Genomic DNA, 27,288 nt, shown 5'->3' on the forward strand with positions numbered 1-27,288 from the left:
TAGTTAAATGTCAGAAATACGTTATTATGATGTTGCAAACTCATATGCGCACACGAGGTTTTTTACACTTTACACTTTCGCCAAATTTAGATGTGGTGTTGCTCCCCTAAGAATTGAAACAGGGAGATATGAAAATATTGTTTTAGAAAATAGAGTGTGCCATATATGTGACGTTTTTATTGAAGATGAAGCGCATGTTTTATTAAGATGTCCTCTTTATAACGATTGTAGAAACCATTTATATTATGTTGCTAAAACTTTTTATGATAATTTTAATACTTTAGATGATAATCAAAAGTTATTGTTTTTATTCTCAGATGTAAATATGATCGTGTGTGTGCCAAAACCTGTCATTTGATTTTAAAAAGACGTAGAAAATTTATATATTGTAAATAGTATTTTATTTTATATTGTGTATTATATCTATGCATTTTAATAGTCTCTTATAATTCTGTATATAATGGCTCTCATTTTATTTAGTGTTACTTTATAATGTATAAAGATTGATTGTACTTGTTGAGAGATGAGACTTTAATAAAACATTGAATTGGAATAAACTGTAAGTTGATAGTTTTTCATATTGGTTCATATCCTTATTTAATTTGAAGGACTATAGAGATAATATATAAAGATTCATTGTTTTACCACCTTTTGTACAGTTTCTTAGATATTTAGTTCATGAATTTTACAATTTTGACCGCCATCTTGGAAATAAACGGGATTTGATTTTTTTCAGGTTGGCTTCATACTTTATTTAGCTTAGAATGGTGTTAGTAGCTCATATACCATTTTTGTCGATGCTTTTACCACATGTTAAAAAATTGGAATTAGCTGTTTGACTAAAAACAATCCATTGGAATTCAACTTAGCCTCAGAGAGTTGGACGGGTGCAACATGTGAAGCAAGACCTGCTTTCATTTCTGGAACATAGATCAATCACGGTTTTTAGTGGGGTTCGTGTTGCTCGGTCTTAAAATTTCTAAATAATGCTTTGTGTACTGTTGTTTTTCTGTTTGTCTCTTGAACTTCTTCTTTTTTATTCATGGCATTGTCGGTTTATTTTGCGGCTTATGAGTTTGAATGACATTTTGGTATATATTCAGACTCTCTGTTGGAACCTTAATTATTTGTTCAATTAATTTTTAAGTCTTTGAACGAAGAACTTAAAAAAGGTGTGTTCCAAATCATTTCAGTACTAAAGGACAGAATACTGAGCTGATGACACCCTCGTGCCTGGGCCATCTAATTGCTACGCGACGGATTCAATTAAAAAAAAAAGTAAAAACCCAAAAATACTGAACTCCGAGGAAAATTCAAAAAGGAAAGTCCCAAATCGATTCAAACTGAGTGTTATTTGGCAGAAATAAACATCAACAGCATCGTTTTATATTTCTACTAGAACACACCCGTTACATCTCGGGTCCGTGACTGAATTAAAGTATAAAGCATGTGTAAGCCTTATTTTAGCCTGGATTTTGAGATTTGGTATTGTCATCTGATAAAGTCCTGCTGATTATAAGATCATTTGTTTAATTGCTTATTGTTTGAAACAGTTATCGATGTAAAAGGGAACAAATTTCAGTATACCCTATCAAGTATATTTTCCCTTATATATAAGTTGACTTGCAGCTTTCTTCGGTTATGCGTTTAAAAGGTGAACAAAAAACCGTCTTTAGATTTAGAAGTATCGATATAAATGAAAAACGTCCTTGAAGATTTTGTCTTACCAAAATCACGAATTTTTAGGCCAGAACCAATTTCATTTATGAAAACAAAATACTTTTGATGTTCTAAATGTGCACTTAAAATTATTGATTATTAAAATGATATGAATATTGTTTGACTTATATGACTTATCTGCCTTTAAGATCCGGTTATCCTAAATGAATTATGAAATCAAAATACCTTTGATCTACGAGATGTTCAGCTTATATCATTGCATACTTAAAGTTACGAATAAAAGAAATTAAAGATATATCAGTATATCTTTTTTATTCCTTCCAGGATACACATATTATAATATTAATATTAATATTATAATATTAATGTTTCCATTCTACCCGATAAATTATTTAACGCTCGAAACGTGAGTGCATAGATTTTTAATCCAAAATCATTATACCGGATGATTGCATGCACCTAACAATGATATTATAGACTAGCTATTTCACGAAATCGCATTTGATACAAATTATTATCAACAAATATCTATATCATCCATTAAAACTGAATAGTTGCAGTAAATGCTTTTCGATCTGCAAATCAGTTTTGTGAAGTTATTTACCCGATCTCGAATAGGAAAATATATTGGGATGCGCCTAGCCGTCCGTCCGTCCGTTCAGTAAAGAGTTGTTCGGTTGTCATGCTAATGGTTGTCTGAAGTATGGCTTGGTTGAACGCAATGTCATGATATACTAGTATAAATACATGACCTACGCACGCGACTTGTGTTTCATAAATATTAAGCCCGAGACCAAAAGCAAAGAAAACCAAAAACCTATCAAACCATCATATTAAAGAAATGAAAACCGAAAGGAGTTTAAGGACAATGAGAAGGACAATAAGGAGGACTATAACATACTGTTCAATGTCATAACATTGCCACCTGGCTATTAATCTGAGTTCTTGATGAGGAATTTTAATTTGACACATGAATAAACAACAAAAGCCCATGCAAATTTAAAAATATGACAGTGGAGAAAAACATATATAATTGACTCAAGAAAAGATGGTGGTTAAATAAATACATAAATGTAGTATCATACAGAGTTTTTGCATGCGTTCTATTTTTAACAGATTGTTAGCATTTAAATATCAAAGTTTGAATGAAGCACACTAAAAATGGATTTGTTTTCACTTTTAATTTTAATTTCTCAAAACCGTGCCTAAGAATTTGTTCATAAATTACATCTTATATAAAAAAAAAATAGTGTGTCATCAGATTCAGATTTTGCATAAGCATTCAGCTAGCTAGTCTTGATAAGTAAAATTGGGTTTTTTTTCAAAAGAATAACATATTAACCGTAACTGTGTGACGGTTTCACGCTACAAAATCATAGCTTTTTTTCAAAATCACTAAAAAAAAAAAACGTCCTTCGAATTTTGTTAAAAACTGACATGTCATGCTGTGAAAGTTTCACTTTTAATGGTACATAAATTATATGGGGCCATACCTTTATGTTTTTCAAAAGAAATCAGTTAATCTCAATAATGTATGTAGAATAAAGGGCGTAAAAAAGATATTAAAACAGTATTTTGTAAGATCACCTTTGTGACTGTTTCACACTTCAAAATCATAGTTTTTCATAAATCACGCATATATAACTTAAAGACAGCAAATAACGAAAATGGTTACCCACTTTAATTCGTTAAAAAACGGAAATTTTCACAGTATAACATATCATTTCTTTCAAAACTAGTAGGACAAAAGTTCGAAAAAGTACAATGTTACAAAACAAAATCCTTTTTATGACACTTTAAACATGTTTTCTATATATTAGTACCTCTTGTTTTTAATTTTTATAATTTATCACTTATAATAAGATTGTATGTATGTCTATATTTTTGATGATATTCCAAATGGCAATACATGTTTAAGAACAAAATATTTTACAATCTGATTCATTTGATTTTTTTTTAAGTCTGAGAAAACAAGGAAATATTGTAGAAACAACTCCATTATAGCAGGTGCAAAACTTCAACATGTATTTATTCTATGCACAAATTTAGAAAATACTTATGTAAATTTAAAAGAAGATATTCCAAAGTTTAAAAAAAAACGCTTAAGTTTATCTTTTGAAACAAGATAGTTCGGATTGATAGAACTGCCCCACAAATCCATATTATCTCTAAACTTTAGACTAAAGTAGCACACGAAGGTTTATTTTTAATTCCAGCATTCGAAAATAAACAGACTGAATATAATAATTGACCATTTGTTTATCCCAATAGCAGTGCACTTTCTTGAAAAGTCAACTAGTGAATACAAATAATAATTGGAGAGTGTGTAAAAATGTAGGATCTTAAACATTTTAAGTTGCCTTCAACCAGCCATTACTAGGACAAGAATCATCATATCATATATAAACATGAAAGACATGAGTTGAACTATATACTTTCTATGTAATTGCATCAAAACGTGATTTAATATACTGAAGTGGTTACTTACAAAAATAGAAGATATAAAATAAATCGTAGAGAATGATTGATTATCTTAATCAACTGTTATGTATGTCTTGATTCTTTTTTATTTAAATAAAAGAAATAAAATAAGATTTATCTTTCGCAAGAAAATTTGCTCGAACGTATATGTTTGTTAAATTTTAAAATTATCAATGGATTGTGATGCATTAAAAGTTCTACTAAATAAATCATTGTGTGTGGCTGATTTTATAATCAAATCAAAGTTAATTTTCTTTTAAATACATTCTTTCATTATGGTTGTTTTTAACCTTTTACATGTTCTGTTTAGTTGTCGAGGTTCTAACGAGAGGTCTCGTGGTTAAAGGTTACTGCATACGAAAAAGCCTTCTCCAGATTACAGCACAATAAGACAATTGTATACATGTAATAGCAGTTCATTTCTAAGGATTTTAATAACTTAAAGATTAAGGATTTTCTTTTACGAAAAAGTTCGTGCACAGTCATTCTAGTATCTAAAACATATCCATTTAATTCAATTTGAAGTTTCATATGACCTCAAAAAGCCTCTGTTTTAAAAGTCATCAAAAAATTTAATAATTCATGTTGTTTTAGAAGTTAGAAGTTAAAGATAAAGACATAGTGTGTGGAAATGAAGCTTGGTCATATATCTTGTAATCTAGTGATTGTCATTATGTGCTCTCTGCGGTAATTTTTTCTTATGCTTTTATAATAAATCTTGTTGTTGGTTTAATCTTTAGAAATGTTCATCCAAGTCCTTTTATAGCTACCGTTATGGGTTATCCTCTGACATTGATAAAAGTAGTAGAGTGACCTGTAAATATTTACGCATTTGTTCTTCGGTCCATACAAATTTCGTTGTCTTCTAGTTGTCGATTTTCCTACCGAAGATCGCTGGTTTTCTCCGGGCACTCTGTCTAGCTCCGCCAATAAAAAATGACCATCCACGAAATTGCACAATAGCGCTAAAAGTGGCTTTAAACACCAATCAGTCAATTAATCAATCTAACAGTTTGTTTGTTATAAGAATGTGCGATTCTTTTTAGTTGACTACAAAATTCTTTTCGATTCAAAATCAAAACTTACAAGGACGTGAACTCTGTAGGTAAAGATTACCCTATTGTTCACTATGATCACTTTATTTTGAATAATACAGCATCAAAAAAGGAATATAACATTAACCGTTGATTTCATTAGAAGATATCTCGTTATCGTCCATTTAACAAGAAGTATATACGATAAATAGCTTATACTCCCAAAACATGTTAAAGAAAATTAACTAAGATTGACTAGGCGTATCACAGAAAATTAACTAAAACTGTAAAGGTAAATATCATCATCAATACTTCTGATTTTGGAACATATTGTCAATGAAGTCAAATGTTAAGACAAAAACCGCTAACCTATCGATACTCATTTACATTAAGTGTACTACCAATTAATTAAAAGTACACACACGTCCACATAAACACAAAGAATTTCAATATAAAATCTTTTTCAATTCTTAAAACAATAGCATAAGAAATGAAGCAGTGGAATACAAGACCAAAGATTTTCAAGCATTAATATACTCTTTAAAACTCAGAATGTAGGAAGGACACAATCGGAGATGGAAAAAAACACCGTTATATTCATAAACTTTTTGAATTCATGGTTTGTTAGAAATAAGATTGATTGATCGTTTTTTTGTGTTTAAGGCCTCTTTCTGACTGTTGGCTATATTGTGAATGCAAACTTTCTTAAAAGGAAGCCGAACTGTCCGGAAAGAGCCACCGACCTTCAACAAACAAGCTGACCATCCTTGTCAATAGGGACCTGCCACTTTCGAGGTTGGAGCTCACAACGGTTACCATGGCGTTGACAGGCTGGTGAGACAGAAGTTTAACTTTTTTCTACTCGGTCACTGAAACCCCCTAAATATATCCAAACAAAACAAAACTTAAAAACTTTACAAAATCTCTCTCTCTCTCTCTCTCGATCTCTCTCTCGATCTTGATCTTGATTTTGATCTCTCTTGATCTTGATCTTTATACAAAGCATTGCACGCCGATTTTTTGTTAAATTGAGATAAACAATATGATATTAATGTCACATGTTTATTTCGAAAGCCACGTTTTTCTAAAATAGCAAATTTAATACATAACTAACATGGCATGGTGATTTTAATTGCTTTCTATATAATTTTAAAGTTACTGATCAGATATATAAAATCACACATAAATTATATTTTTATTGTAAAATAATGTTTGCAAGCACCGATAGTCATATTTCAAAGTATATTAAATCTCTGGTGGTTGCTTTGATCAATAAAATTGTCAGATACAAATGTACAATTTGTCAATAAAACTTATTATTCCGGATTTCTGCACGTCAGTAACCAAGAATAAATAATTTACAAAATGTATAAAGTGATGCAGTTATGAATATAAAGGTAACTATGGTCAGCTATCACGATACTTGTCAGATATAGCACTACTTTCCATGGGCATTATTCATACAGTTATTTAAAAGACAGAAAGTCGGACTACACTCCTATTTTTATCCCATGCATGTTTTAACTTATTTCGTTTAATTGGCCCGTAGATTTATATCCTACCGCGATGAACCTGATACCTTTCCTCTGCAATTCCAACACACCTTTTCACTCTTAACTCCATCTTTTGTCTGTTTACATTATTCTATTACAGAAGAAGCTACCTTCATATAAGTCATAGTTTAACATCGTCATTTTTTTATTTCATAAAATTGTGTCTTTTCGGCTTCTTTAGTGGTTTCCAAAATCTTTATGAAAAAGAAGATGTGGTATGATTGCCAATGAGACAACTCTCCAAAAGAGATCAATTGACACAGAAATTAACAACTGTAGGTCATCGTACGACAACCACTGAATTACAGGCTTCTGACTTGGGATAGGCACATGCATACAGAATGTGGCGGGGTTTAACATGTAAGCGGATTCCTAACCCTCCCCCTAACCTGGGACAGTAGTGCAACATAACAAAAAACTTTAAAAATCAGTTGAAAAAGGCGTAACCCATTAGATTGATAAGAATAGAAAAACATCTTACAAAATTAGAGTGGAAGCGTCCGGGAACTTGTACATCACAACAACAAAAAGACACCAAGTACTTGTCGAGAGTACTCGCAGTTACTGACAGCTAGTTCAAAGTTACTAACAACTAATAAAAGAAATCATGCATCTTAGACTAAAGTATCAATCAGTACGCATCCAACATTCACTGGATTTAGTGTAAAGACGTCATACACAGTCAGAGAAAAACATAACTTTGTTCGTTTCTCGTCTATCTGTCAGTTTAGAAAGTCTCATTGGTATATTCTATCTCATTTTTTATCATAAAATATTACATGTAAATGGTTAGAAAATAAGCAGTTACATTTCATGCATTGTGTAGAATAAGCTTTACTCGTCGTTGAAGACCGTACGGTGACCTATAGTTGTTATTTCCCATGACATTGGTCTCTTGTGATGAGTGGTTTTATTTTGCAATCATACCAAATCTTTTATTTTCATATTGTAGTTTATATCAAATAATAACATACTCGATAGAAGTGTTTGACCATAATTCATTTTTTTTTTATTATTTGGAAAATTTACGTGAAATTTATATGAAATACATACAAAAGTATTGATAAATTGATTGATCGTTGATTGATTAACGCCCACTGGCAAATACTTCATCCATGTTCAGAACGAGAGCACAATAACAATGAATATAATTGATAGGTCCTGTAAAAGATGATCGACCGAAGTGAAAGGTCTAGAAATATCTCTAGAAAATAGTTGGAAAGAGACTAAAGATCTTGATAGATTACGAAAGATAAAATCTGTTATAGATTCCCTTACGAGCATTTTTAAAGAATCATAAAATGATGAACCTTTAACAAGAGTATAAGTTATATAAAAAAAAAACTCATCAGGGATACTCGTTCGTCCTGAATATGCATGCAATATTTGCCACTGGACGTTAATCAACCAACAATAAACCAATCGATAAAAAATTCTCATAAAATACAGTTTTATAACGAAAATTGTAGTGAATCATTATGAAACTGAGAGTCATTCTTTTTTCTTAGATAGACTTACATCATACCACTAGTTGCCGCGGGCTGAGAAAACCACGAAAGGTTCTGAAAATTCAAAGATTGAGAGGTACATGTACACCTACTTTAGATAATTTGTACTGACCCTTGACGTTGTATTGTCCTGTATATGTTTTCCACAGTACTTTGTGTGTTTGCATGTTGTTGTGTTTTCGGTTGCTGTTTATTTGATGTGTGAAATACATTTCCATTTTATCTATATATTTAATAAAACTCTATCCTGCATCTATCACAAATTATAAACAAAATCAAGTATATCGACTATCCATGAAATTGTTATATTTCCTATTTTGCAAATTAGAAATTTCAAAATATAAGATGTTATAGATATATTTTGAAATTTCTAATTTGCAAATTTGGAAATATAACAAAATAACAATTCCAAAACTTTGCATCGTTTGAAGCTAGGAAAGAAGATGCTGAGTATACGCCATATATACATATAAAAATGACATTTAGAGGTCAATATTACGGGTCCAATAAACAGTTTTAAGAAATAGAAAAACTTTGATCTTACATTAGTTTACCAGATAAGAAATTAATATTATTTTTGATGAAATAATTTGATAGAGTAAATCCGTTTTTGAAATTTAAATGTATTATTATAAACTTTTATATAAAAAAAAAAAACAAGTGATTTTAGTATGATAAACATTGTTACAAGTCAATGAGCTTTCAATTTTATTTACTGAATCAACGAAGTATATCAACTATGGTAACGTTCCACGTGGGAATTCAGCACGACTATAAATACGAATTTTTCTGAAAAATAATATTAGCCACTGTTTAGCTATATAGAGTCTAATAAAACTTATAGCGCCTTTCTAATTGTAAAGAGATCGGAAAACAATGTTTAAATATCAGTTTGTTTTTGCTTGCATGTGTTGGGTCGGTGTCCTCGCTTCTAGAGATGACATATATGATCGGTTACTTGCTAGACTAACGGGAAGAAGTGATAGGAGACAGCAATCACCGAAAGAAGAACGTGGTATGCATTTAGTTGGGAAGCCATTGTCTGTTAACTATCGTACTAACAGCAACTACAAGAGATCTCTCGGAACTCCATTAGATTTTTCAATAGATGAAATCTTATCTCTCCACAATACTGCTCGTCATGAAGTTTCACCCCCTGCTGATCCACCCATACCGGACTTGGTAAGTTATATCATATCGGCGAGTTTTTTTTTATATATTTTTATTTACTTAATTTTATTTATTTTTTTCATTTTTTTATTTCATTTTTTTTTTTTTTTTTTATATACATTTGCCAGTCTTCGATCTTGAAAAGTGAACATATATCTATGAATCAAAGATTTTTTCCTACATAGGTAGACCAGCCGGTAGCTAGCAAACAATAAGCCTGTAAACAATAATGCGATTTATCTAAAAACGAAAAAATTGAAAAAGACAGCAACAGCGGTTTGATAGAAATAAAGTAGAAAGGTATTATACCTAACACGACTAAAAGTCGCAGGTTTTGATTTACTTTAAAGCCATTTTTTTAATTTCGGTTGGAGTCCGGTTCTGAAGAACATGTAAGAAAGTAAAACGTACTAGTATTTCACCAAAAATATTTTCTACACATTGCTGTGACTTAAAAAAAAATAATTTTTTAGTAATTTTGGTGTATGGACATCCAATGACTGTCCATCCCCTGTCTGATATAGAATAAAATTTATAATGTATATGTTATGGAAACCAATCGCCTGATTGCAAGATTTTATGCCCCACCTACGATAGTAGAGGGGCATTATGTTTTCGGTTTGTGCGTCCGTCTGTTCGTCCGTCTGTTCGTCCGTCTGTTTGTTCGTCTGTTCGTTCGTCTGTGCGTCCGTTCGTCTGTCCCGCTTCAGGTTAAAGTTTTTGGTCTAGGTTGTTTTTGATGAAGCTGAAGTCCAATCAATTTGAAACTTGTTGCTTATGATATGATCTTTCTAATTTTAAAGCCAAATTAGACTTTTGACCCCAATTTCACGGTCCACTCAACATGGAAAATAAAAGTGGGAGTTTCAGGTTAAAGTTTTTGGTCAAGGTAGTTTTTGACGAAGTTGAAGTCCAACTTTGTACTTTGGACACATTCTTGTTTAATCATTAAATTTATTAATCTTTAAAATTAAAAAAGAAGGGTATATTTTGTCGGTTTTTCACATCAGGAAGTAACTGGTCTATACTTCTGAACTTCCATGAACCAGTGCGTTTTTATATGTACTTATTTGTAAAAGATATTTCAGCATACACCAGGATACGGATTTTTTTGACATGTTATAAGTGTCACTTATACGATTTAAAACAAAATGGCCACGAATGCTTTGGTAAACTAACAATTAGGTCCACAGTACTTTGATATTTGTAATCTTATCCTTCAAACCAACTATCCTTCTTTCTATTCGCCTCTTGACAATTCAATAGTTGTTGGGTTTTTTTTGGCATATTCTATTTAACACTACATGTATTCCGATATATAACCTGTATGTTATGTTGTGTGTGCTTTTATTAAATTTATGAACACGGGTTATGTAATATAAGATAAGATAAGATAAATTTTATTTTCCAAATTAGGTCCCCAGGGGGGCATATACACATAACATATATGATTGATACAACATACAGTATTTTACATAACATTGTAAAATAAACTATTGAAATAGTCATACAGGTATTATTTGTTAAATAAAAAAGTATTTGAGAGTTGCTACTCCAGAGATGTGGCAAACCCCATTTATTTATTTTTTATTTTTTTTTATTTATTTTTCTCACTTGATTTTATAATATTTTGCTGAAAATGTATAAATATAAAATATAAAATAAATGATTGTTTAGCTGCAACAGACACCAAGGGACGATGCTCTAGGATTGTGATCTTAAAAGCTCTAACAATCCTCCTCGTATCTGATGCAGAAAAACAAACACAAATGAAAAAAGTTTATGTATATTCACAGCAAATAACATATACTGCAGTAAACAGGTATTGAGAATAGTGTAGGTTTCCCTACTGCAACAGACACCAAGGGGCGGTACTCAAGGAGCTGTGGTATTTACACAGTCCTCCTCGTGTCTGAAGCAGACAAGAAGGCCACATAATTAACAATTTTTCGAAATAAATTTACATGCAGCAGTGAGAATAGACTTATCTTCTGTGTTCATAAGCCATATTAGTTTATCTCTTGCGTTAAGAGTTAAAAAGTTGGGGCAACTTTTAGTTATCTCTTGAAATAGATGATTGCGGTCATCATTAAATTTAACACATTAGAATAAAAAATGATATTCATCCTCCACATCTCCGGAGTTACAACGAGTACAAGTTCTGTCATTTAGGAGAGTACCCTGATACCTTCCAGACTCAATTCTTAAGTGGTGTGATGAAATTCTGAGCTTTGTTAAGCTTCGTCTCTGTTCAAAATTCCCAATAATGGAAAGATATTTTTCTCTTCCAAAAACTGATTTAAATGTAACATAAGTTCTAGGTTTACCATCTGAATGCTTTACCAATTCAGTGTTCCACAAGTCTATAAAATATGATTTTAATATTTTTTTCATATTAGCTTTGAAGCTATTAATTTTTGGTAATGGTGAAGATAGATGATTGATGTCTGGGATCATTTCAAGAATTGACTTCATAGACCCATACCAAGATGGTTTTTTATATTAGAAATGAAAATTATAATTTATAGAGTTTTGGATTAATTCTCATTCACACGTAGCGCATGCCTATACTTTGAAATTATTCGCAAAATTCAGTTCTACTTTAAAAATACAATTTATAACATTTTACAACAAACTGTGAACTGAACACGAATACTATTTGATAAAAAGAAAGCATATCAATTATTTAATGTATTTCTGCTGCATTGACTACAGTTGTAACAACAATTAAAGATAGGCGAAAGATACCAAAGGGATATTTAAACTCATAAGTCGAAAACAAACTGACGATGCCACGGCTAAAATCGAAAAACTTAGTTTTCAGATAATGCAATAATATAAAGCAATGCCATATTTATTGAAAAAGAAATTATGTAATTAGTAGTCAAAAATTTCTTTCGCCGTTGAAAATGTGGTAATGAGTTTTTTCTTCTATATATTTTACATGGTTTATTTACAAACAATTTGCATTGAATTTATGACAATGCAAAAATGATAAATCCCATTTGTAGCCGTCACATTAGGACGATTGTACATGGCATTATGGACTTCCAGATAAAAAAAAAATAAAACAATTCATAAAGTTGCTGCATGTATGTCAAATATATTAATGAACGCTAGCTCTGAAATGTCGTATAAACTAGGCTATCTTAAAAGGTGGTATTTAGAAGAGTGACTTATCAAAGTGAGCAAGTCTTCAATACCGTTAGCATTAAGAAACTACTACCATTGGTCATATTCAAAAACAAATGCCAACAATAACTTGAAGCTTTAAATGTGTTTTAAGTTTTCTTATGTTGTACTGTTATACTACTGTCCCAGGTTAGGGGGAGGGTTGGGATCCCGCTAACATGTTTAACCCCGCCACATTATTTATGTATGTGCCTGTCCCAAGTCAGGAGCCTGTAATTCAGTGGTTGTCGTTTGTTTATGTGTTACATATTTGTTTTTCGTTCATTTTTTTTTACATAAATAAGGCCGTTAGTTTTCTCGTTTGAATTGTTTTACATTGTCTTATCGGGGCCTATTATAGCTGACTATGCAGTATGGACTTTGCTCATTGTTGAAGGCCGTACGGTGACCTATAGTTGTTAATGTCTGTGTCATTTTGGTCTTTTGTGGATAGTTGTCTCATTGGCAATCATACCACATCTTCTTTTTTTATATTTATAAATTTATTTCAATCTTTCATTATCAGTTTCTTCGTCTGGTGAAACCTTTAATATTTTTCCAGTTTCGTTTTGTTTTTATAAAGGGACGTAACACCACTACTAATCGTGTATTGAAATAAGCCCCGCATACTCACCTAATATAGATCTTGGCAAGATGTTCTCTGTCTTGGGGAAGGTCTTGTATACACATCTGTCAAAACTAGAATACATTTATTTTTGAATTATTTGAGGCAGATCAGAAATGATTGCAAAATACAAACGATTATGATCAGTCACTTCTTTTCTGTGCAATTCATTTTTTTTTTATACACCAATATTTATTTTTTATTTTTCGTTAAACTCATGCAAAGATTTTGAATTTCAATTTCGAATATATTGAAGATGTTAAGTTATGTTACTGAAAATTCCACATTACAATCTCTTTTACTTAAACACACAATTAAAATAACCATGCAACGAAAATAGAATGTCTGCTTCATATCTTGAACTTTTCCTTGCTATTAGCACAGATAGAAAATTTATTAAACTAGAATCTAATATGACAATCATGATGGTTTCAATTTTCCAATCGTCTGCTCATTACAAAAAAAAATGCCCTAACATGAGGCATTATGACTGACATCGATACTTCATATTTTTTACGGTAAATTATTTGTAGCACGATATGATGTGTCTCAACTTACTAGCAACATGTTTTCTTGGTTCGAAACGTTTGGATATTAGGAAAGGCGTCTGATTTTTGACCGATTGTTTACTACTATTCCTGATTTTTTAACATTGTTACTTGGTATGGATTCACGTGCCCGACGGATGACGCGGTCATAGTTGGAGACAATGCTTTATTCAAAACATACTTTTTGAATTCATGCTATTATATTAACTCTATTTATAAGATTTGAAAATAGATAAACATAATTATAATAAATATTTGATTAAGTTTCGCTTAAGGTTCATCATAAGGAATTGAAAAATATGGCCCTAATTGAACCACAAATTAAACTCTTAGAACAGACAACATTATGCATCTAGGAAGGATTTATACAATCATAACAATGCTCTAATTTTATAAGGTAAAAAAGTATAATTCTGAATCGTTTAAATTATTGTATAACAAATAATGGTATTCAAGTACTATCATTATATTAAGATTTTTTTCCTATATTCTATATTCTTGCTATGAAAATAAAAATAAAACAATACAATTTTGTGCTATGGTTTAAAAGAATAAAAAGGGATAAGAAGTATCCATCCATGACACAAAAACAGTACTTTCACAGCATAAAACACACAAAAAGCAAAGGAACAGCGCCTTTATAACTGTTCCACATCTCAAATTAATTAAGCCACTTTATTTTATTCTTTACTGTACTACCTAGAAGGACCAAACATTTTATACCAAAAGCACTTATTTTTCTTACTTCAATTTTGACTCGTGTATTTTCTGTATTTGGCCGTTTCTTTCCCGTTAGTTTAATCATGTACGTTTGATGTCGTTAAACATCAATCACATTTCCGTTTATTTCACTGTTCTGTTGTATATTTTTTTTTAAAGAAAACAGGAAACAGGAAACAGCAGCATTTCATTTAAATACATTAAAGAATTGGGGATAACGTTGTATATTTATTGGAACAACCCTGGAAGTTCACGGAGATAAATAAACATATAATAAAGTACATTATACATTTTGTTCAAGGGGACTCAGTTGCCTAGTGGCTTTAGTAGTAGCCCAATAGTTCTGAAAGTGGCTTAAAACACGAATGGATTAATCAATCAATCAATCAATTAATTAATTGTTATATATCATTCTGTTTAATAAGATAGTATATTTTTTTCAGATATGGGACAATGAGTTGGCTAACAAGGCGGAGGAATGGGCAAAGGGTTGTGTTTGGGGACATAATCCAAACAGAATGACATCATTAGGCAATTCGAACGTAGGGGAAAATATAGCACTAAATTCTGGTAGTATATTATTTATCAACATTTTAATGTTAAATATGAATGAGTCTGAATCTTTCTTTCCGTTGTTTACTTAAGCTTCCGATCTACCTTTCACTTACCAAACGTTCAAATTTGCTTCCTAAGATTTGGTTTCCATGACACCAGGTATGATAATCTTAATATTGACAGTTATGATTTAAGAGCATTTAGTTCTGAAAAAAAACGCATGGCACAATGATTGACGACTTTTTAAAATAGTTTGAAAATAAAAAAGTCGAATTATACCGAAGAGACAGTCAAACTTATAATTCGAAAATAGACTGACAATGCCATGGCAAAAAAGACATTCAACAGTATACAAAACACAACATAGAAAACTGAAGACTTAGGAACAAGAGTCCCACATGAGGCAGTCATCGTGTTGCTCATGTATGTACCATCCTGATGGTCACGGGGTCTAATTCGGTAGGTAACATAATGGAAAAAGAGGACGGGATTGTGGTTTCGAGAATTGGCATACATTCGTTGTCGACTTTGAACATTCTATAAAGGTCGTCATACCTGTATAAAGGTCGTCATACCTGTATAAAGGTCGTCATACCTGTATTTGGGTTCTGAAATTTATCTGAAAGGATATTTTTAATTTCTTGCATGGAATTCATGGATTAAAAGCTTCCTTGTGAGCAGCGACACTCTTATAATGAAATCATAATAGGAAATGCCAGCCTCGGAATATCGCTTAAACTAGTAGATATATGCTACTAATAGCATAGTACATGTATAATGCTATTAGTAGCATATGAATATCAGGCACAATCCCTCCTGTTAGGGGTTTAGTATTATACCATCATGAAATATATGAGAACAACATAACCCGTGTCATGCCAACAACTGGTTTTAGAATAACTGTGTTTAATTCTGATGCAAAGACCCTATAAGTGAATCAATATTAAAGCCACAATATGCAATAATAACTGTATCCCTTCTTAATAAGTCTGTTTAAAGGTTTTGTTTGCTTTTGAGGTAAATATTGACATGTTTGTTCTTTGTAAAGAATATTACCATAAAAGATTGCATGTGAAATACCTGAACGTATAAGATGTATTCATGTTGAGTTATATTTACGAATGATTGCCTTATACCGATGATAAAATTTAGTAAATGTTTTGACTAGTTTGTGATATCGATAACCCTGGTGTAATTATTTTTCAGTAATACATAAAATTCTCTCGCTAAAATCTAATACGTTGTTACATACACGAGCGAATCGTACAAGTTGAGATATATAAACACCATAAGATGGTGACAAGGCAACGTCACCGTCTAAAAATGGATAATTAACGATAGGAAATGAAAAATCATCTCTTTTATCATAAATTTTTGTATTAAGCTTCCCGTTAATGATATAGATATCAAGATCGAGGAAAGGGCAGTGGTCATTGTTTGTATTAGCATTATTTAAAGTTAGTTCAACAGGATAGATTTCTTTAGTATACATACTGAAGTCGACGTCATTATTGAGAGCCAATATATCATCCAAATATTTGAAAGTATTGTTAATTTTTTGTATCAAATGTTGTTTTGATGGGTCTTTGCTGATTTTAGTCATAAATTGTAACTCATAACAATACAAAAAACAGGTCCGCAATAAGTGGTGCACAGTTAGTCCCCATTATAATTCCAATAACTTGACGATATACGGAATCTCCAAAGCGACAAAAAATGTTATCAAGTAAAAATTAAAGCGCAGATATAGTATCAAATCATCTCCAATTGACATAGTTCTTTTGTGTGTTGCTACTACTATTAAGTCAGCCTCTAGTGAATAAAGGAACAATTCGGAAAGACGATGAGCACAGTTAATGTCCATGGAAATGCTTAGTGTTTGTAAAACGCAACAAATATGTTGTCAATCAAGAATTAAGCATCTCGAAAATATCAGTTGCAGAGAATTTTTGGTTTGTATCAGAGTGAATTTTTTACAAGTACGACGAATCCATACCATAGAATTATACTCTATACGTTGGCCATTCGTTTTTATGAAACAAGGAGGCCCAAATAATTAACTTTGTCATTAAATTTTGAATTGGATATTCTTAGGGAAAAGTTAGAAAAGCTAAATGTCAAAAGTCAATCCTATTACTTCTAGGAATATGATTTGTTAGTATCATTAAATTTTGTTCTACATGCATGCTTTGTAATGCATGCAGCATGATTTAATATCAAATCACGGTTTTTATTAAAGTAACAAAGTCTATATAAGATGCAGTATTTTGTTATTTTATTGAAGTAACGAGGATTGGATACATTTGGACATGGTAACGTTTATAGTAAAACACCATTGATATTTTGATTTAACAGTATTATTATTTCCATTTAACTGCCCTGTCCATGTGTCATGCAATGTACTAACGCTTACAAATCGTATTCTATAGATTCTGAAGCAATGTGGTTACATACATTAGAGCCTTCGGCTGTTATCAGCTCTTTTTACTGGTTATTGTCTCTCTGACATATAATAAGTCGTATTCCCCATTTCCATTCTCAATTTTATTGTGTAATGTTTACAACTATATGTCTATACTTCAATATAATTTCGTATGTTTTTAATTCACAAAAACTATAAAATATAGAAGACAAAATGCTTAAAAGTGTGTCTTTGTATGCACTCTATTACATGTATACCATTCTCTTTATACGGATTTTGCAGGAGTGTTACCAGGCTTTAAAAAGTGGGCAGATGAGATAACAGACTGGACATATGACAACTATCATGATGGCTGTAAGACGGGTGAAACATGTGGACATTACACACAGGTATTGTTTGTCAATAAAAAAAAATCAGAATCTTTTTCTAGATTTTTTATTTTAAATAAAGATTTTTGTAATATTTTGTAGAAATTCTAGGTAGAACTAAAGACAACATAAGAAAGTACAAAATGACAACAACAAAATAGAATAGTTGATAAACAATTCAATATAAAATATGTTTCATAGAGAAAGATTTAACAATACATGTATTTTGCCATATAAAAGAAGATGTGGTATGATTGCTAATGAGACAACTCTCCACAAGAGACCAAATGACACTGAAATTAACTATAGGTCACCGTACGGCCTTGAGCAAAGCCTATACTACATAGTCAGCTATAAAAGGCCCCGAATGACAATGTCAAACAATTCAAACGAGAAAACTAACGGCCTAATTTATGTAGAAAAAAATGATTGAAAAACAAATATGTAACACACAAACGACAACCACTGAATTACAAACTCATGACTTGGGAAAGGCACATACACACGCGCAATGTGGCGGGATTAAACATGTTAGCGGGATCCCAACCCTCCCCTAACATGGGACAGTGTTGTAACAGTACAACATACGATCGAACTTTAAAAATCAGTTGAAAAAGTCTTAACTCATCAGATAAAATTGAGAATGGAAATGGGGAATGTGTCAAAGAGACAACAACCCGACCAAATAAAAACAACAGCAGAGGGTCACCAACAGGTCTTCAATGTAGCGAGAAATTCCCGCACCCGGAGGCGTCCTTCAGCTGGCCCCTAAACAAATATATACCAGTCCAGTGATAATGAACGCCATACTAATTTCCAAATTGTACACAAGAAACTAAAATTAAAATAATACAAGACTAACAAAGGCCAGAGGCTCCTGACTTGGGACAGGCGCAAAAATGCGGCGGGGTTAAACATGTTTGTTTGTGTGATGCATACAAACAGAAATAAATTCAACGTTCTTGTAAAAGGGCTTTTAAACTATCTAAACTTTTTGGGTAGGATACAATAATCGTCTCATTCTGATCGGAAAGCAAGAAACTCATAAAAATGTCTTGTTATGCCCCTTATGTCTACCCTAAGATATAATAAATGCTTGATACAAGAGCTAGGAACCAGAAATAACAAAGAATGTGTGTAACATTTTTACTCACATCAATTCAGCCAGGAATGGCTTTGGACGCATGGAATTTATTGTATTATTATTGCTTTCATATTTAGTTAACAAACAAATTAAAAAAAGAAACCCCAGGGCTCTCGGTCAAAAATCTTAACTCGGTACTCTGAGGAGCACAATATTTGATTATTCTTAATATTATTTTATTTTTTAATTAATACTGTGGAGTAACATACTATTATTACAAATAACAAATTTCAAAAAACAAAACATTTAAATGTTGTGGTTTCTAAATTGATAATTTGTGTTTATTTATATTTTATGCCTACACAGATCATATGGGAGGAGACAACAAAGATAGGATGTGCCTATGTCAAGTGTGACGATTATGTTAACCTGCCTGATGTATATAACCAGTATAACTTAAAATACCTCGTCTGTAACTATTATCCACCGTAAGTACTAATACTTTTATTATTCAAATACAATGCCATACAATATAATATAAAAAAAAAAGAAGATGTGGTATGATTGCCAATGAGACAACTCTCCACAATAGACCAAACAGACACAGAAATTAACAACCATAGGTCACCGTACGGTCTTCAGCAATGAACAAAGCCCATACAACATAGTCAGCTATAAAAGGCCCCGAAATGACAATGGCAAACAATTCAAACGAAAAAACTAACGGCCTATTTTTTTTTATAAAAAATGAACGAATAACAAAGATGTGACACAGAAACAAACGACAACCACTGAATTACAGGCTCCTGACTTGGAACAGGCATAAGTATATTGTGCCAATCTATACCGGTGACGGATTTTTCATAAGAGGGGGCCCATAGACTAAGATGGGGGCCGCTCCAAAAAATTTATTTATTACAAGGGAATCACTGAAGCATGACGTGAACAGTCATGCTTCAGTGATTCCCTTGTAATCAATCAAATTTTTTTCCACAAAAAAGGGGTACGGGCCCCTTTTCCCCATAAGTCCGCCTCTGCATACTGACCAAACTTTAAGTTTGTTTTCAAATGAATCATTCAGATGTGCTTAACCGATGATAATTTTCTCAGAACGTAAAAAAAAAAGTTATTTCAAAAAGGTGCCCAAAGTGACGATCTTCTTGATTTTTAAAATTTCTAAACATTTCCTCCAGTCCTTCTTCTAGTTATACCCTTGCTCTTTTGAATTAAAAATATGTTGTGTTTACAAAACATGAAAAGCCTCTACAATCTTAAAACTGGTAATAATTATTTTAACTGGACACATTTCCTACATTTGTAAACTATCATATATATTAAATTCTCCCTCGCCCTGCTCGTCCGAAGTTTGAAGTATTTAATCTCTAAATTTAATTGGTTACGAACAAGACAAACTCAGATATAGGAATAGTTGCTCGCAGTAACATATTATTTTCTCTTGCGATACAATATTTATTTTACTTTATTGTACAGATTTCTTCGATTCAAACAACATATAAATACATGGCATATAACAATGTTCCTCTTTCGCATCGTTTCTTTTTCCTCGGCTAAATAAAGGCAACAGTAGTTTACCGCTGTTTGAAACTCATAAATCAAATGAGAAAAAAAACAAATTCGGGCTACAAACTAAAACTGAGGGAAACGCATCAAATATAAGAGGAGAACAACGACACAACAGAAACACAACATTAAAATGTAACACACACAGAAACGAACCATAATATAACAATGGCCATTTTCCTGACTTGGTACAGGACATTTTAAGAAAAAATGGTGGGTTGAACCTGGTTTTGTGGCATGCCAAACCTCCCGCTTTAATGACTATGGTAATTATAACATTATAATGACAATATTACATGACCGGACTACAATACAAATAAATAAAAGAATGCTGATATAGGACAGAGAAACACACTACGAATAATAGCTAACAAAAGGTACCAGGTTTAAAATTTAATACACCAGACGTGCGCCTCGTCCACACAAGACTAATCAGTGACGCTCAAATGAAAAAAATTCGAAGGCCAAAACAAGTACAAAGTAGAAGAGCATTGAGAACAAAAAGTTCCAAAAAGTTTTGACCATTACGGCTAGGGTTTTCTGCCAAGGTTAAGAAATTCAAGGCTTATTATTTAGAATAGTTCATACTTTATAAAATGACTATGTAATTGATATGAATACATGATAAAACCGAAGATGTGACTAACTGCAGAATAAAAACGGATACATTACATAAAACAACCTAAACCAGCACATAAAAATACATAGCCGAGTTAGCCAAAGCCTCAACGCACAAAATGACATCACATTTGAAATTCTAAAAAAAAACACAAAGTGACGTCTTATTTGAATTTCTAAAAATATTTCCCCAAAACAAGATAGAATTAGGATTGATTAAAGATTATATTTGTAATACCTACAACGCCTGTACGTACAATAAACATACATGTAGCAGCAACTGTAAATATACCAATGTGACCAACTTCAATTCGACGCAACTGCGAGCAACCTCGATACTAAAAAGTAAAATCCCAAAAAGGAGTAGGTTCATTAAGACCTCTTTTTGGCCCCAAAATATGGCAGTTTTACAAAATTGTTAAAATTAAAACTTTTTCTTAGTTATTGGATAGTAGAATGGTTCTGCTACATAAATATGGTCTGTTTTTGACAATAAAATGCACATATATTGGGTACTAGCACCATGAAGTCGTGCTAAATTACTTAAATCTTCACAATTCCAGTATTTTAGTTACATTTTAGACAGTTTCTGGGTAAAATGAAAGTGGCCGCATTCGTGTTCATCCAAAATATTGAAATGGAAGTTGTATTTGATGATAATACATAACATATGTAAAGATTGAGGATGTACACGGATGCGACCACTTTCGTTTTTGACAAAAACCATCTGAAAAGTGACATTTTTTTCGCATATTTGGTAGAAATTTCATATTTGAGCTTGAATCGGATCGTTTTTATTGACTAAATAAGTTAAAATCTTGCACATAAATTAATTGAATCATATGAAATAGACACTTAAGTGTTTAAAAAGATGTCAAAATCTTTCGTCAGATGAAACTTAAATTTGAGGCCAAAATCGGTCCTTACCGGACCTACTCCTTTAAATGCCAAACTTTATATAGTACCATTAAACCCCACCCGAAGTAACCACCAAAACTTCTCTCGTGCCTTATGCATCTAACATCAAACTTCACGAACAGTACATACTGTTGCAGAACCAGTATCATGAACTAATTATAATAGTTCCAATCTATAGATAATTATTTCAAATAGCAAACGGGACAAACCCAATTTCAAACGAAATCAAATATATTTATATTGTGTATACTACTCAATCAGTGCATAGATTACATCTATGGTCAGTGCTACTAACATACAGCCAAGTGGTGAGGAAATATCATGTCAGTTTTTATTTATTTGCCCGAATACACTGATGTGACTTTAGCCAATTCATTCACCATGTTTTCTTTTTCTAGAATAAACGCTCCATGTTCACTGTTTGTGTGAAAAATAAGTTATACAATTGTTCCTGTCCAACCAAAAATTCGTAAGGGTTCAACGGAACCCAGTGTATCGCCTACATTTGCTGTTAATCGCAGGTTCAACAAAAATGATGGGAAAATTAATAAAAATATTCCTCTCGATACTATCTTTTGATTGCAAGAAGCTTCTTTCCAAGTTTGGTAAAAATCCAGGATAGTTTATGAATCTAATAAATGTTTTTAAAACGTTAACTGCAGATCTTTACTGTATGATTTTTTACAAAATTTGCTTCTGGATACTATTTTATGATCATAAAAAAGCTTCTGTCCAAGTTTGGTATAAATCCAGGAAGTTATTAAAATTCAGAAACTTTAACCACAGAGTGAATATTTGTGGACGACGACGACGGAATGTAGGATTGTTAAGTCTTGCATTTTCGACAAAAGTCGAAGGCTCGACAAAACTGGCCTACAAAGTATCACGAACCGTGTCTGTTAAAACGCGAAAAAGGAGACTGACGGATGATTTATTTACATGTATACCAAATTATTCCATATATTGTAACATATTTGTATACACATATGCCTCATGGCACAATAAAAAAAGGATTCGCTAAACTAGGACGAATTTTATAGGGAATATGTCTGCTATGGTTAAGCTATTTATGAAAAACGACATGTTGCAATATATATTGATTGGTCATCATGTAATATAGGTATTCGGTGTAAAACGTTATAAGAAGCTAGTTTATTTGCTTTTATTAATAGAGTCTGTGTGTTTTCCCTAAAAACAACAAACACAAAATATATTTTAGTAAAGATTAAAACCACAACTTCCCGCGCTCTAGACGTTTATGCGACCATGACACAATCAACCCGATTTATTTATTGTAAAATTATAGTCTACATTAAAACCAATCAGAGTTATTTGTTTCTTTTATCTAGTGGTAACATGAGATTCAACAACGTTTATCAAAAGCCTTATGAAGATTGAATTAAGTGAGGTAAGTAGTTGTGATAGTTTTTACTTCCCTCCTTTAAGAGTAGACTAGTCCGACAGATACACAATCTATCTGTCTATAGAACTAGATTATTTAGAAAGAATGGTATAGTTTACTTAACCTAATAATGAGTTCACGGTTCAGCTAGCAAGCAAGCTAGCCAAATATATTATATTTACCTACACACTCAAGTCTTTTTGCTGTAAGCTTTTATCTCGAACATTTTGTAACAAGAACATTGTAGCACTTCCTTGCATCTGGGGTATCAGTGTCTGATATACTGAACAACAACAAATTGAAACGAATAAATATACATGTAGTCGTAACTTTATATTTATTTACAAAATGTAAATGTATGCATTGCCAAAATAGATTAGATATTTATTGGACAATCGAAAATCATAAGACCAATCAGCATGAACGACGAAACTTTAAGGTAACATTAATTACAAAACATGGCAATGTAATCTAAAGTTGGAGCAACACAATTCTCAACAAAAACCTAGACAAGTCATAAGGGACATCAGTTCATTCTCTGCATGTGGCATCCATCGTGTTGATAATGTATATCATTGAAGTACAAATCTGTTGATAAGTCTCATTCTGGTAAGAGGACGAAAGTGTAGTTACGACAAGGGAACACATACAGTGTACACATATCCCCAAACAATACACCAAATCATGATGGCGTTTGTAAAACTTTTTATGGAACAACTTCAGCTATACTTTATGAAAATCTTATTTGCAGTATTTTTTGTAAACATTAAACCTCTTTCAGACAAATTATGATAGGAAAAACATACTGGGATATTGCATCCACTGCAAGATATATACATGATATACAGGCGTGTGTTTTGCTACACAGAAATGGAAAGTTCACAATTTGACAATTAAAATTATTCTTTCAATCGATAGGTTTTTGTCTACAACCGAACATCGTTGTCAATTCCACAAGTTTGACAATAAGTTTTAATTTCTAAAAGTTATATATCATTGTAGTAAATAAACACTGTTTGATGACTTTCGTCAAGTCAACAAAACACAGTCAGCGTATATGACGACCAATTGCATATGTATGTATACATATTTTTGTGTTTGTATGTCAGTATGTCTGTTTGAAAGTCTATATAAATGTTTGTATAATGTAAATAAGTATGAAATTAAATTTGTGTTTGTTCGTGTATGCATTAGTACTTACATAAATTCGATTTCCAAGTCTGGTTTATTTTATTTCAGGTTTACTGATAACGATTACTGTAGAATACAACATAGATCATCTTGACATATTATATATAGCTTTTCGGATAGTTCTTTTCTCCATGTAATTTTTTTCTAACCGGATATTCGAAGGTTGTCTTGTGAGCTTATTTTACCTTTTGGCGTTCATCGTCCATTGTAAACTATTTAGAAAATAAAATTCATTGACCAATGTCATTAAAAAATTAAAACAACGTTTTTTGTGTATGAATACCTATTGTATAGCAATAGCAAAATAGTACCAGCCGCTTATACAATATATCAAAAAGCAATTAGCGACATTTTAAAATATTTTATATGCAACTCTGTAATCCGATTTCTTTTAAATACCACATGACCCGATACAATGTATCCATCATATTTGTGTAAGACATTACGTTTTTGGTTTATGACCTCAAATAAAAAGTACTTAATAAATACGGCATTTCGTAACAAAAATATATTATTTATATAACAAAAAAATCATTTACTTAATTGGACAAAGTTTACTAATTCTCACCTTTTGATATATGTTGCCTCTTTTTTGATGCTTCTCCCCTTGAGGTAACTTTCGCTTCTTTTTTTTCTTTTTTTTCTTGAAGAAATGATTTGATTTCTCGTACCGGCGGTCTGATGTGGGAGATTTTTGCTGATGGAAGGATATACAAATTAAGTAAATAACATGGTTATGCATGAGGTGAACGATATACTCTTTATAGAACATATCGCTTGAATTTTATATGTAGATTTATATTCTTAGTATTTATATTTAAGTCAAATATGTTAAATTCATATGCAAAAATATGTCTAATTTCTATCTGTACTTATTTCATAATTAAAATCCATCTACAGTTATTGTTTTTGGTATACTTTTGCCCTACGTAAGGGTCTATAAAGGCATTGTTGTCGACTGTCGAGATCCAAGAGTTGTTACACGATCTTAATTCATACACGAATCATCGAATAAGACTAGACTGGCTCTGCATATTTTACTTTATACAAGCAACACAATTGTACATGATGGAACAACATGCTGTACCCACATGTTTTATGTGTGTTTTTTTCTTCTTTCTTTTTTTATGCTTCAAATTTAGTTCACTTTCTTTAGTTTCGTAGATTATTTTTTAAATTTTCGTTCATCACGTTGCTGTAACTCTTAGAGTTTGATTGGCGTTATACATATAAGTCGTAAGACCACAAAAGTTATCTCCATGTTGAAGCCAATGAGGCAATCCATCCAAGTCACATTTGTGAAAGTAAGCAATTTTGTGTCGAGGTACGACCTTCAACACTTTTAAGAACACCAAGTTCCGTGTATGTTGGCGTTTTATACGCGGCAGTACATCGTTTCTGTTGTTCTTTTGATTTCCTCTTATAGTTGATGTGTTTCCCTCGGTTTTGGTTTGTAACCAGATTTGTTTCAGTTAAATCGATTAATGACCATTGAGCAGTGCTATACTTTAATGCCTTTATTGGACTTAAAATATGGAAACTAGGTATTATTAAGACAGCTATCCCCCACAGTTCAAATGAAGTGGATGCAAGTAATGCATGTTTCGTTGATATAAGTAATTGCTGAACCTGAACGTGCCTGCCTCTGACTTAATTGCTGTGTAACAATTGACATTAAATGGATATTTTTCATCAATAATATATGAAGAGAATATATATTGCAATGGTTCTTCAATTGAAGTTTATATACGAGAAATCGGGAATATAACATTCCTATGTCTACCTAACGCCGGACTTGTCTGTGTATGAAAATTTATCCTGTGACTTATTTTTCTAGTAAAATTATGGTCGTGGACTTGATCACCTAAGAAACAAAGTCCGGGACACATTTTACTACCGAACCAAATTTACTGTTACATATTCATTTCCTATAGCTAAGAGGACATCATACTTTAGCAAGGATTTTACTGTCGGATTACCAAATTTATATACTCCATTTAACTATCGGTCCAAATGTAGTATTATCTGCGACAGCACTCTTATAAATAAACGGACTGCTAGTATGCCGAATGTAATATTGAACGGAATTAACACGAGAGAAAGAGTTTGATTAATAGTTATCTAATGATTTAATACGCCAATCGCGCGTTTCGTCTACACAAGACTCATCAGTGGCGCTCAGATCAAAATAAAGCCAAACAAGTACAAAGGTGAAGAGAATTTAGGACCCAAAATCCCAAAAGTTGTGCCAAATACGACTAAGATAATTTATGCCAGGGATAAGAAAATCCTTAGTATTTCGATAATTCTTTTGTAAACTGAAAATGTATAACAATGACCATATAATTGATATTCATGTCAACACCGAAGGGCTGACTATCGTTTTTCGAAATAAAAAATGTATGATAATATTAAAAAAGAGGTACGAAAGATACCAGAGGGACAGTCAAACTCATAAAACGAAAATAAACTGACAACGCTTTGGCTAGAAATACAAAATACAAACAGACAAACAATTGTACACATGACACAACATAGAAAACTTAAAATAAGCAACACGAACCCCACCCAAAACTAGGGGTGATCTCAGGTGCTCCGGAAGTGTAAGCAGATCCTACTCCACATGGGGCACCCGTCGTGTTGCTCATGTTATAACAAA

At 31.9% G+C, this 27,288-nt stretch overlaps 1 protein-coding gene across 1 annotated transcript; it reads left to right on the forward strand.

Annotated features, from left to right (window-relative positions):
- Window positions 1-9,066: 9,066 nt before the first annotated feature.
- LOC134698918 (cysteine-rich secretory protein LCCL domain-containing 2-like) lies at window positions 9,067-25,532 on the forward strand. Its single transcript, XM_063560599.1, has 6 exons — window positions 9,067-9,438; window positions 14,934-15,060; window positions 17,750-17,856; window positions 19,286-19,407; window positions 23,386-23,444; window positions 24,678-25,532. The coding sequence occupies exons 1-5, from the start codon at window positions 9,133-9,135 to the stop codon at window positions 23,432-23,434; spliced, it is 711 nt and encodes a 236-aa protein (XP_063416669.1). The 5' UTR covers window positions 9,067-9,132; the 3' UTR covers window positions 23,435-23,444; window positions 24,678-25,532.
- Window positions 25,533-27,288: the final 1,756 nt, after the last annotated feature.

Source organism: Mytilus trossulus, unplaced genomic scaffold, assembly GCF_036588685.1.
Source record: "Mytilus trossulus isolate FHL-02 unplaced genomic scaffold, PNRI_Mtr1.1.1.hap1 h1tg000024l__unscaffolded, whole genome shotgun sequence".
NCBI classification, from domain to species: domain Eukaryota; kingdom Metazoa; phylum Mollusca; class Bivalvia; order Mytilida; family Mytilidae; genus Mytilus; species Mytilus trossulus.

Excerpts from the sequence above, each read along its gene's own strand:
- LOC134698918 (XM_063560599.1), top strand. The coding sequence starts at position 9,133 with ATGTTTAAATATCAGTTTGTTTTTGCTTGCATGTGTTGGGTCGGTGTC. Across the intron at positions 9,439-14,933 it reads ATCCACCCATACCGGACTTG|ATATGGGACAATGAGTTGGC; the intron begins GTAAGTTATATC and ends TATTTTTTTCAG. Across the intron at positions 17,857-19,285 it reads CATGTGGACATTACACACAG|ATCATATGGGAGGAGACAAC; the intron begins GTATTGTTTGTC and ends ATGCCTACACAG.